The 13,859-nt window shown below is 40.9% G+C and overlaps 1 protein-coding gene across 7 annotated transcripts in view; it reads right to left on the bottom strand.

The window, feature by feature from the left end:
* LOC140484610 (paladin-like) overlaps nt 1–13,859 on the bottom strand; it is a 252,098-nt gene that overhangs the window by 114,453 nt on the left and 123,786 nt on the right. For all 7 annotated transcript variants that reach the window (XM_072583121.1, XM_072583124.1, XM_072583122.1 and 4 more), the window contains 4 exons: nt 11,199–11,396; nt 10,876–11,016; nt 8,969–9,040; nt 7,850–7,990 (listed from right to left, as the gene is read on the bottom strand). In XM_072583121.1, the coding sequence (XP_072439222.1) occupies nt 7,850–7,990; nt 8,969–9,040; nt 10,876–11,016; nt 11,199–11,396 (552 nt within the window). The remainder of the gene's footprint in view (nt 1–7,849; nt 7,991–8,968; nt 9,041–10,875; nt 11,017–11,198; nt 11,397–13,859) is intronic.

Genomic DNA, 13,859 nt, shown 5'->3' with positions numbered 1-13,859 from the left:
TGAAGGATTATGCCCGAAACGGTTGACTGTCTTGCTCCTCAGATGCTTCCTGACCTGTTGTGCTTTTTCCAGTGCTTTATCAATTCTGACTTCTCCAGCAGCTGCAGTCCTCACAATTTCTTGTCTGTGGAAGTTTGCTGTGAATAAATTGGCTGTAGAATCTTCTATGCTACAAATCAGAAGTAGTCACTGGTCACAAAGTATAATGGGACATACAGAGCTCACAAAAGGGACAATAAGTCAAAGTCTTTCTTTTCTATTTCATTTGCTTCACAACCATGGGATGATAGCAGCTGGAGATTCTGAAAACTAAATTCCAATAATACAATTTCACAAATGCATCAAAGACTTGGCAACCAATCACAATGCACTGTAACAACCAGCTGTCAAAGCTCTGGTTGCAGGTAATATGACCCGTAATTGTGAAAATGCGGACAGCCAGCTGTTGAGGGGACAACATTTGTGCTCAATAACTTCACGAATGTCCAGAAAATCCCAATATCTTCAGGAGACTGTTTTTCCAGACATATGTCTATAAGGCTGAAAGAGGAGATAGATGTGATTTCAACAGCCATCCCGCGAGGGATTACATTTTCTTCTAAATCCCCATTCACCCATTCCCATTAAAATGAAGTCTTTCTTTTAAAAACCAAAAATGGCTTGAATAGTGATTTTTCCACTCAATGTATATACGGTTACCACCTTTAGGGCTTCTCTAGGCACTTCAGGAATGAAAGATGATACTCCTTGCATTTAATCTACAAGAAAACCCAAAGAGATTCTAATCTCTCACAGTTTGTCAAATACTGGAAATGGGAATAAAGGCCTGTTTTATTAATAGAGAAGATTCATCCATTTGGGGTCAGGAAGACTCATTCACTTTCCAATAGACCATTGGGAACGTAGCATGACTTCTACCATCAAGAAGAACAAGGACAGCAGGTATATGGGAACACCATCCTTTGCAAGTTCCTTCCAAGCTGTTCAACTATTCTGACTTGGAAGTACATTGCTATTCCTTCAGTGATGCTGGGTTAAAATTCTGGAACTCCCTCCCAAACAGTACAGTGGATCCCCAGGACATTGAGAGCTGACAAAGGGCAAGTAATATTCATGTTACACAAATGCCAAGAAATTACCTTCTCCAACAAGAGAGAATCTAACCATTGTCGTTTTTGTTCAATGATATCACCTTCCTGAATCCTCCACTATCAACATACAAGTGATTACCGCCATTGATCAGAAATTGAACTGTATTAGTCACAATTACGTTTTCTTCAAAGCTTTTTAACACCCAACTTCTTACACTCTTCTTACTAGCAATACCCTTGGACAATCGCAACTCTGGGAAATGCTATCTCTAGGTGTGTCTATCAAACAATCATAGTGCTCATGTATCTATTGTAGTGTCTATTAATGCTCCCTCTCAAGATTCAAGAGAAGAATGTACACAATAAGTGCAAATGTGCCCAGACAGTGGTTAGGGAGAATATGCCTACCACAAGGCTCCTCAAGCGCTTTCAAGGAGCAGGCCAACAAGCTGGCAGGAAAGCCAGGAGAATGAGCCTCTGCTACATGGGCAACTGGAAATCTACAGCCACCTAGTGAGAAAGCCTCCAACATACTATTCCCTGCTACTCATCAAGCAGCAACATTTTAAGAAAGTCAGAGAATTCTGCAGTAACCCTGCAGGTCTTGCAGCAACTGTGCAGAGAGAAACAGAATTAACATTTCAAATCCAAATATGAAGCCTTCTGAAGAAGATTCTTACATGATAAAATATTAACTCTGTTTCTCTCTCCACAGTTGCTCCAAGAACTGCTGAGCTCGTTCAACACTTCTTTGTGGTTGTTTCAGATTTCCAGCATCGACAGGATTTTGCTTTTGTGAGATTTTAATAAAAGTTTCGGTATGAATGGCAACTCACAACCTTAACAAATCTTTAATTCTTTTAGACAGCCTCTGTGTCCCATGCCAAAAGTAGAAGAGTCTCAGCCCGAGGCCCATCTCTACCAGCCCACATATCACACCCCTGAGAAGGAACAATGGAGAGCCTCAGGGAAGCACTGACAAAGCCTCCTTTCCCATCCCCCATCAACACAGAGACAATCACCTCGATTCATGTCTCCATCTAGAGTAGGCTCGAGGTAACATTCTATCAGCAGAGGCCTCCACCTACAAAGAAACAATCAAGGTGTTGGATATATAGACAACTGCTGGAGAACACATCCTTGCCGAGCTCAGCACGGTTGGAGAACCTCTGAATTCAGCATTAATGAGCTGCAGAGGCAAACAAGAGGTCATCTTGCAGAAGTGCCAGAGATTGTGCACAAACTGGAAGGAACAGCACAGGAGTCTGCTCAAGTTCTATCCAATGTTTCTCTCTTACACAACTGTTTAGTTGCCTTCACAGATAAGGTAGCATGTGCCATGAACACCTAGATGCAAAACAATCAGCGTCTGTCAGAAATAGGAGGGGAACCTCACTCTTGTCAGCCAAGCCATGGATGCAATCATTCATTGGTTTGGCAAGAGGGGTGGCTACAGGACTTTGACCCCTATATCCTTAAGAGATGAAGCAGATACCATTGTGCATGGACAGGGAGAAGCTATGACAGACAGGCACTCATGGATTATCCTCTCAGGCTACTCCAGTGGTGCCCCACTGTACCATTTTCCTCTGCCAGGGAACTAAAAGTCTTCAGGCTGAGGAGGTCACACAGAGGATTCCCCAGGGGCCTGGGTCTTCTAGGCCTCAGACCACCAGAATGTACACCCCAAAGTTATCTCTGGGAAGTTGGCAAAGCAGTCAGGAGGACTCCTCAAACTCAACTGTGGCTACCAAGCGAACATTAAGGTCTTGAAAGCTGACCCACCTAAAAAGGCACCTGCATCCTCCTCCTTTGCCCTCATTCTGGTCTCATTACCAAGGAGTGCCACTGCAAGCAGGTTTGACCCACACCGCTGCTGCATCTCCCCCAATGACTGCCAACAAGATCCAACGAATGAAATCTAGAATTTTTCCTAATGAATGTTAATTGATTTTTGCAGAGAAGCACATCAGCCCTCAGTCAATCTTTGTTTTTTTTAAACCAATATTTGATCATCTTTAGCTCCTGCCAAAATGACTAAAAGCATTGGAAGTCTCTCTCACTGCACTATTGTCACTTCTTCACAGTTAGTTCAATATGAATTAATGATTGATTTAAAGTACAGTCTGTTCTGCTATAATGCAGTAGTTGTGCTCTTGTGCAACCTTGTGTTATTAAAAAAAATACATGATAGAAATAACGGGGGCCATGGGAAAAACAGGGTTGGGGCGAACCATCAAAAATATCAGTAAAAGTGAGATGAAAACAGTAGTTAGCCTAATACGAACGTTAGTACAGTCCAAGTAAAATAATCTATTTTAATGAAATAATGCAATAAATTTAACACTTTAAGGGGTTTCGGAGTTGGGTGAGTTATAGTACTGTATTAAGACAGGGGCTGAGGGTCATCATCAGCATCATTATCACTTTCAGATGCAGTTCTGGGTGCATGGTTACGAACAAGAAATAATTAGTCCAGTAGGAATGGCTGTGGTTCATTATGCTCAGACTGTTTCTTCGGGGTTTGCTTAAAAAAGTCAAATAGTTTTTGCTGCTTTGCCATCTTTCTTCTTTCATGAGGAAGCTGTTCATGGGGTGCCACATAAGACATTATGCCACGAACGGCTATCCGACTGCATTCTGCATTGTAGTCATTCTCTTCTAAGAGCTGCAACTGCTTCTCTGTCTTCTATCCTGAGGGACGTTAAGGACAAGTGGAACGTTCTCATGCTGCTGCATCATGGACTTCATCATTTTCATCTCAAGCTTCAAGTTGCCCTGCAGCAACAGGTTGTTGTAGATCAGTCTCCACTTCTTCAAATCCAACATGCTTTGCAAGATTGACACAATGTTCACGGATTGCTGGAAGCTCCTTAACACCTTTAAAATCATGAAGAAAATCTGGGAGAAGCTTGTGTCAAGCTGCATACAAGCAGTCCTTATTGACAACACCCAGCTTCCAAAATGATGTCAATAGTATTCTTAATGTTAAAGCTCTTTCAAAATTGAAGAACACAGTCCTAATTATCCCCCTCACTAGCTGCAATGAGCTTTCTGAACATGCACCTTAATGCACCCTGGTCCATGGGTTGAATGAGAGAGTTTGTATTCAGAGATAGAAATAGAACTTTAATGTTTTCAGAAAGCTCACTAATGGTGGTAGGGTAGCTTGGTGCATTATCCAGAATGAGGAGAATCTTGAAATCTAAATATTTTCTTTTGCAATAATTTCTAAAAACACTTGAAAACATCAACAGCACAGTCAAAAACATTTGCCCGGTCATCCAACCGCTTTTGCTTGACCTGAAGTAAACACCTAGAATGGACCTAAGGTAACCAGGGATGGAATCGCATAATAGCTAACAGGAGTTCATGTTTCAAGACAATCGTTCCCCAATTCACCAACAGTGTTACAGCCGAATCAAGTTGACAAAACTCATATTGTAGGAAAGCAATCTGTATTTTAAATCTTAAAATGGAGCGGCTGCACCACCTACTGGTGGGATTCAGAAACACTTAATTCATGGATTAAACTCTGTTGAACTGTAAATTAGAACAAAAAACAAAGAACAAAGAAAATGTACAGCCCAGGAACAGGCCCTTCGGCCCTCCAAGCCTGAGCCAATCCAAATCTACTGTCTTAACCTGTTGCCCAACTCCTAAGCATCTGTATCCCTCTGTTCCCCACCAACTCATGCATCTATCCAGCCACATCTTAAATGAATCTACCGTGCCTGCCTCTACTACCTCAGCTGGGAATGCATTCCAGGTACCTACCACCCTCTGTGTAAAGTACTTGTCGCGTGTATCCCCCTTAAACTTTCCACCTCTCAGCTTGAAAGCGTGACCGCTCATTATCCTTCACCCTGGGAAAAAGCTTGTCTCTATTCACCCTGTCTATATCCTTCATGATCTTGTAAACCTCAATCAGGTCCCCCTCAATCTCTTTTTTACTAATGACTTCAATCCTAACCTAGTCAACCTAAATTCATAGCTAGCACCTTCCATACCAGGCAACATCCTCGTAAACCTTCTCTGCACCCTCTCCAAAGCGTCCACATCCTTTTGATAATGTGGCAACCAGAACTGTACACAGTATTGTAAATGCAGCCGAACCAACGTCATGTACAATTTTAACATGACCTGCCAGCTCTTATACTCAATACTCCGTCCGATGAAGGTAAGCATACCATATGCCTTCTTGACCACTCTATCCACCTGTGCAGCAACCTTCAGGATACAATGGACCTGCACTCCCAGATCTCTCTGCTCATCAACTTTTCCCAAGGCTCTTCTGTTTACTGTATAATTCGCTCTAGAAATAGACTTCCCAAAATGCATCACCTCACATTTGCCTGGATTGAACTCCAAGTTATTAAAAGTGATCAGTGTACCTGTTGGTATAGCAATGTGCATTATTTCTTTTCCTATCTCTGTTAATAACAGCAGGTCCAATCTGTTACAAAATAAAATTGATGTGTTTGTAGTCAACTGCGACAGTCTTGCACTCTTACTTTATCTCAATCATAAATTATCCCTTCTCAGAAAGCTAAACTTGCAAAGTCTCAATGATCAAGTTAAAACCACAGATTGTGCCATATCAGCAAGGCCGGTTACCATTAGCCTCTCAGCTTACAGGAAATTCCTTTTATGTAACTGTAAGGTGAAATGAATTTCCTGATGAAGGGCTTATGCCTGAAATGTCAATTCCTCATGCTCCTCAGATACTGCCTGATCTGCTGTGTTTTTCCAGCACCACACTTTCATCTCTGAAGTGAATTTGAGCCTGCATTTATAAAACACCTTCTACATCCACAGGAAGCCCTTTACATCCATTGAAATAGTTTTAAAGTGTCTGCAATGGGAATGTCATTATAAATCAGGACTAAGGTAAGATTTCAGACAATGTCAACAATTTGTATTAACAAGAGAAAAGGACATGGAGTCCTCCAAAAGATGTTCCAATAATATAATTGTTGTAATTGTCTGAAATTTGGCTTTTTGTGACAAATCCCATATTTGCCCTGATTTACATTAGCTCTGATATGGAAAACTCTCCCACTCAAATGATGAGACCTTTCACAATAACCAACAACAGCAGGTAAAAGATAACACCCCTGACAGTGTAACACTCCCTTAGTATTCTTCTGAACTGCTAGCCGAGCTGACATGCTTAAGTGAAGGAGGTCTTGTGGTGCAATGGGTAGTGACACTACCTCTGAGCCAGACCTCCTGTGTTCAAGATGGCCTCAGACATAATCATAACATAGCTAAACAGATTGGTTATCAATCTGTGTATCCTTCCACACAACCGATGGCAGTCAGTAAGTGTGAGGGAGAGCTTTTTGATCAGCCAGGATTGTGTGTATACCTGCAGTACAAAAAACTCTATACACAGGTTCTATAAAACAAAAACTTCATGAAATAATATTCATTCAGTTTCACTCGTGATTATTCTTTGATTTCCAGCATTTTGAAAAAAATTCAAAAGCACCGGTGATTATGAGTGCAAATGATAAAAATCAATGCGGAACAAAAAACACTGCCTCCAGTTCATTAACATTCATGTAAATGATGAATAAGACTCACACAAAGGTTGACGTGTCATTCACCTCAAACATCACCAAATGGCTATCATTCTGGCTCACAAATTCATGATAATGCAATCCCAGATTGACAGCTAGGACATTCTGACACTTACAACAAAATATTGATATCACAAAAAGGAGTGGGATTGAGGGAGGCTGATGAATCCATCCGGTGTCAAAGGTTCTCAATTCACCACCACCAATCATTTATCAATTAAATCCAGCGTTGCCCTATGAACATTAGGAGCAGGAATGGGCCATTCAGTAAGATCATAGCTGGTCTGACTGTGGTCTCAACTCCACAATCATACCTAGCCTGATGATTGTTCATCTACCTTTTCCTTAAAGTGGTTTAATATCCCTGCCTCCACTGCTCTATCGGAAAGATAATTCCATTGACAAATGACTCTGAGAGAAAAGCATCCTCCTAAGCTCTGTTTTAAATGAGAGACCCCTCATTTTTAAGCTATGTTTCCTTGTTCTAGTCATTCCCCAAAGGAAACATCCTTTTAACATTCACATTGTCAAGTCCCTTTGGAATATTCCATAGATCGCCTCACATTCTTCAATATTCTAATGGATGTAGATTCAACCTATCCAACTTTTCTTAAGGCAACAGCATCCTCATCCCAGGAATCGGTGAGCTTTCTCTGAACTACTTCTAACAGATTCAAATTAAGTCAGATCTGATATAATGTGATAGTTTTGCTCTCATGTGATTTTACGTTATAAGAAAATCGTGCAATAGGCACACCATTTAAATTAATGGGGTCAGTCTCAATTACAGCCAATACAGGTAAGGAAAGTTTGTGTTCTATGCCAATTCATGTTGAAAAAACATGCTTTATGGCAGATTCAACTGTAAAGAGTCCAAGACCTTATACAGCACTCACTCAATCCCATATCTGACATCCCACAAAATGTGATGTAATTTTGTCTTCTACTCAAATGACCAGTGTGCGCCTCATCATACCTGCAGAATTTGGTTTGTAGTAATTTTCTGAATCCTACTTTCCATCCTACTTAAGATAATAGATGACCTCCGCATAAATTTGCAGTTTTTATGGACATTCTAGTACCATTTATAAAACTTCTCTCATCCACAGAAAGATCCAACTTGGAAGGAAAGGTACTTGTATAGATGATCTGTCCACATGGGTATTGACTCACCTGCCTGTAAGTGCAGATGACGATTTCTCGCAAGTGGTAATGCATTGGAGTCATAGTCTCACTCACAATGTCCAGAGCCAGGTCTACTTCCTTCTTCATTTTGTGTCCATTGGGCAAGAGTCGAACTATCTGCATCACAATCTGAGAGAAAGATGTGTGAGGTTAATGCCATAGTTTTGTAACTGGAGTCATGTCCTTTCCCAGCTGTACGGATTTTCAGTGTGAAAGCAAATAGTTAGACTTATGCCTGTGGCAGCAGTGCAAACAAACTCCATTCTCCAAAGCACAGGTTTCCACAGGCAAACTCCTGAAAAACTGCTGCCTCATAGCGCCAGGGACCTAGGTTCAATTCCAGCCTTGGGCGACTGCCTGTGTGGAGCTTGCACATTCTCCCAGTGTCTGCATGGGTTTCCTCCAGTTGCTGTGGTTTCCTCCCACAATCTAAAGATGTGCAGTTTTGGTGAATTAGCCATGCTAAATTGCCCATAGTGTTCAGGTTGCGCAAGTTAGGCACATTGGTCATGGGTAAATATGGGATTGGGGAATGGGTCTGGGTGGGCTACTCTTCGGAGCGTCAGTGTGGACTTGTTGGGCGAAAGGGCCTGCTTCCACACTGTAGGGATTTTATGATCTACTTCAAAATCTCTGTTACTGGCCCTCCTATCACAGTGCTCAATCTACTCATGAAGTGCTAACAACCCTGAGAAGAACTAGCCTTGAGGCTCATACCTCCATAATTGATGAGGCAATATGTGTCAATGCAGTAACAGAGCAGAGGTCCCGTGGAAATTCACTTGCAAACACTAGTTGCTTTTCACTGACCTACTCAAGCCTTTGCCAGCTAAAAGCTTCCATCCTGCGTCTAATCTCGATCTTTATTGCTCTACAATTGGTTCTGAAGCTTAACAGAATGCAGGCATTCTCCAAGCTCAGCACATCGCAAAGGAGAAGAAGCTAAAGATGAACAGTACCTGGAAGCACAGTTTAAAACATAGATAGCCACAACAGGATAGATATTATGAATGGCAAAATTCACTCATGATAACGAATTTCAGTGACTCAATCACAGTGAGAGTCCAGAGCAAACCTGTTTATTTGGGAGTTGCCTTTTTCACCTACCTCAAATTCTCCCTTTGTGTACTTAGCATCTGGCACACTCACAAGTTCTTCTTCATTATTTTCAGGAATTCCCTGCAACAAGGACACAGAACTAGATGAGCAGTTGTTTAGCTTCCTGGGTTTGATCAATACTCAAGGTATAGGAGGAATTTCCCTTAACAAATTTCCTTCTCCTAACCTCCATGGGCCTTGAACTGTGATTAAATGCATGAGTGATGAAATTCCTTTCTGCTCCCTGAATCTGAAAGTGCTCAAAGATGATTTGACAAGTATGAACAGCCTCCAGCAGTCAACAAAGTGACGATGCCTAACTGCCTTTAAACTGAGCTGTTTGATGGGCCATTTAGAAGTCAGTTCAGAGTCTACCACATTGCCATGGATCTGGAGTTACATGTAGGCCACACCAGGTAACATTGGCAGATTTCCTTCCCTAAAAGACATTATTGAACCAGATGGGTTTCTATGACAATCTGTGATAATTTCACAGTCACCAGTATCCTGCTAATGATCATGATCTTATAATTAAACACCCATCAGAGACTGATTCATTCTGTACGTTAATTTGTCTAACACAGTAAAATATATTACAAGTCGTGAAGCCGACATTACAAGAAACAGCTAACTTCAGAGCGTGCAGCTTGCAAACCCAAAGTAGACCAACTGCCAGGTAGAGTTGCAACATTTTAGATGAACAGCACAGAGTCCTTAACAGTGAATTCTCTTAAAGGTGAGATATACATACAACAATCAGCTTTTATATCCCAGGCTTTTTTCATTAAATTCAAATTCCACCTGTTGCAGTAAAGCTTTATCTTGAGCTGTTTTCATAACAATTTTTGTTAGTGTTGGCTTGTCCTGGTCTTCTGATCCCAGGGGACAGGGTGAGATGGCAGTTCCCAGTGACTGAAATGTGGATCAAACCTTCAGTGTTGACATTATTCTGAAACTCACATGAGCCACTGTCGCAGCTGAGCTGACCAGCCACAAGACTCAACCTTACTGGATGAATATTCAGCATCAAACCCAGGAGGAAAGGACTGTAACCCTCATTTTAAACTCACAAAAAACTCATTTTCCCTGCATTCTAATTTATACCAAGTCTTGTTCTCCCCTGAAGACTGTGCTCACTGATCTGAAGAGACTCCTAGAGGACAATTTCCAATGCAACTAAGAAATATGCAGCCCTAGACAGCAAGCCAGAATTCTGACACCTCTGCAACACCCTGGAATTTTAAAGCAACAGTGTATAACAGAGATTCTGGGGACACCTCCCGCCACCCAATTTATTATCCATAAGCTCCTGACAAACTTGTAAACAGAATAATGTGATTTTCTAGTGATAATTTGCCCAACTCAAATAACCTGGTGCAGAGCTGGTCCAGGAAGGGCAGCTGCAAACGAAAACAATAGGGACCTGGACATTATCCAACAATGCTTCTCCCCACGACTGCTGCCAACTCCAACAGCATCAGGTTCAAAAGCAGGCCCCTTATACGGTTTGAGCATCAGATTTTGACTGATATTGTGCATGTCCTACAAGAATTCTGGCGGAACACTTGTTACAGATCCAGCTTGATCTCCATTCTGTATACACCACTGGGTTCCACATTGCATGGGTGTCTACCATGCTGGACTACATTCCAGGGACTGGGACCCCTGCACACTAATGTAAGGAGCTAAACTGTTTGCTTCCAAATGCTACCATCATAACAAAGTTAAAGAACAATTAGAGTTGTTCAAAACAGGGCAGTGGCGTCATTAGATCTGGAATCGGTTAAATACAAGAAAACTTCATGAAGTAGTGTTCAGTCTGCATAATTTAAAATCATCTGTGCTGCACAGCACAAATAAGCTGATAGTACATAACAGGCGTACGTCACTGACTAAAACTGGAGAAAAGTACCAACCTTGAAGTGCCAGAAAGCGAGGACTGACAGCACCATGGCAGTCGTTGTCCTTCCTTTCCCGTTATGACAGTTAAATACAATTGCTGAGCGGGAATCATCTGCGAAAACTGTTTTCATGGCTTCAAATAACTTGTCAAAGTCCTTGAGAGAAAATGAAGTCACAGCAATGAATGGCAAGTCAGCGAGAAATTTGGAGAATGTAATATCAGACAAAAATCTGGACACAAAATTAATTTTAGCTTATGCACTGTTGCCCCTATTTTCCTCCTTTCTTTCCTAAAAGAATCCTCACAAGGACAGAGGTCCTTTCAGCATCCCTTTACCTTTTCTCTCGGAGCACCACAATCAGGAATGGGGACACGTCTATACAATAGGCCCTGGTGGGAGCTCTTCAGTTGGTTGAAAATCTCCTGCATGGTGAGACAACTTTTAAACAACTTCATCTGCTTCTCCTGCTCCAGCTGTACTTCAAGTAACTTCTGCGATGCCAAAATCTCATTTTTAAGGCCATTTTCTAGTTTCTTTTGAAAAAAAGAAATTAATAATGTTAACAAAAGCCAGAAATATACTCATTTGTCCTCCATTATAAACAAATATGGATTGATATTTTGCTGAAGAACTGTTTTGACAAACCATAGCACCACAGAGTCATACAGACCCTTTGATCCAACCAGTCCACACCAACCATATTTTCGAACTATCCCACTTGCCTGTGTTTTGCTCTAATCCCTCCAAATCTTTTCTATTCATGTATCTGTCCAAATGTCTTTTAAATACTGTAACTGTACTTACAACCACCATTCCTCTGGAAGTTCATTCCACACACAAACCACTCTGTGTAAAAAAGGTGCCTCTCATGTCCTTTTTCAATCTTTCTCCTCTCACCTCGAAAATATGCCCCCCTAGTTTTGAACTTTGTCACCCTAGGGAAAAGACCCTTGTATTCACTTTATCTATTCCCCTCTTGATTTTATAAATCTTTATTAGGTCCACCCTCAGTCTCCTATGCTCCAGTGAATAAAGTCCCAGCCTATCCAGCCTATTTTTATAACTCAAACCCTCAATTCCCAGTAACATTCTGGTAAATCTTTTTTGATTCCTTTCTAATTTAATAATGTCCTTCCTATAGGAGGATGACAAGAACTGCATATAATACTCCAGAAGATGCCTTGCCAACGTCCAGTACAACCTGAACATGATATTCCAATTCCTATACTCAAAGGTCTGAGCAATGAAGGCAAGCATGCTAAATGTCTTCTTAACCACACTGTCTACCTGTGACACAAATTTCAAAGAATTATATACCTGAACCACTATGTCTTTCTGTTCTACAACACTACCCAAGGCCGTACCATTAATTGTGTAAGTCCTGCTCCTTGCTTGTTTTACTAAAATGCAATACCTCTCATTTATCCAAATTAAACTCCATCTACCACTCTTTAGCCCACTGATCCAACTGATCAAGATCTCTTTGTAATCTTAGATAATCTTCTTCACTTTCTTTAAAAGTCTGATGATTATTTTAAATGTTCATTTTTACTATTTCTATCTTTATGGTAACAATAAATAATCAAACCAAACAAAAAGAACTAAATTTATTTATGTGATCCTTCTCAGCCTTTAAATTATTTAACAAGTATATATTTTTCTTCCGTTCAATCATTGCTAGACAACCTCTCCAACTAGGCCCCATGCTTTTCACTTTCAAATCAACCCCTCAACTACTAACTGTCATTGGGTGCATTCCTAGAGATTTAATCATATGACCTTCAGCAACTGGCCACTGAGCATGTCTACATCATGAAGTCTCACCTTCATTCACCAATCGAAAAGTGAATAGAAGTTTGAATGCCTAAAGGGATGATTATTGATGAATCAAATTTTTATTCATCCATCTTCAATGCTTTTTCTAACAAGAGAACCAGCACACCAGGGCAGTGAATGAGATGGATAACTCTTCCAATGGCCAATGTTTTTCCTCCAGCACTGATCAAGCCAATGTCCTGGAGATTAATCTTCAAGTCCTTAAGACTCCTTGGAAGTTAGTAATGCCAATCAGATTCAGCATCCAAGTGAGATAAATTGATCCACAGCAGCATTTACTCTTCATCCCCTGCTGACTTTCACCAAAGATGTAGCTCATCTCAGATAGGAGCGTTTACAGACTTGAAATGTTAGCTGTCTCCACAGATACTGTCAGACTTGCTGAGTTTTCCCCAGCACTTTATTTCTATTTCAGACTTCCAGCAACTGCAGAATTTTGCTTTTGTGTATCTTATCTCATTAGGCAGTTCCTCCATTACACAAAAGTATTTAAGGGCCAAAATTCTTTAAAATCACAAAGTACAGAAAGACCAAAGTGTGTTTTAACAAATGGCCATAGCACTTGAATCAAGCATTTAAAAAGGAATTTATGTGGGGACAATCCATTAATTCTTAAACTTCATCCTCCATTTTACACATGCCACCTCCCCCTTCCCCTGCCGACAAGTCAGCATGGTGTGTGACTTAGAGGGCAATTTGATGGTGTCCCATTGCAGCTGATACTACAGAAAATTCCTTTGTTCCAGCTAAGTTCACTTCCCAGCCTCCCAAATTCTAAGTTTTACAAGTTAGCTATAAGTAACAAAATTAAAGAGACTGCATGCAGCTTTCAAATAGGAATGCTAGGCCAATTATCCCATGACCTCTAACCAGGCCTTGCTCCCTGAACTGCCACAGAAGATTGATACTTTTTATATTCCCAAGCCCCTCATCATAGCATTGATTTAGCAACATAAAGATGATTTATCCCTAAGAAGTCAATAGGTAAAGGACAATACTTCAAGTATGTTTATCCAGCATTGAACAATAGGACAATAGCGCTAGGATGAATTGTACAAATTGTGATCATATAAATGCTTAAGACGCTCAGATCATTTTGATCGGTGTCAGCCCTGGCTCAACGGGACCACCTTCGCTTTTGCTCAACAGATTCACAGAGC

This window comes from Chiloscyllium punctatum, chromosome 13 (assembly GCF_047496795.1).
Source record: "Chiloscyllium punctatum isolate Juve2018m chromosome 13, sChiPun1.3, whole genome shotgun sequence".
NCBI lineage: Eukaryota > Metazoa > Chordata > Chondrichthyes > Orectolobiformes > Hemiscylliidae > Chiloscyllium > Chiloscyllium punctatum.
This window is presented reverse-complemented; position numbering and strand designations above follow the sequence as displayed.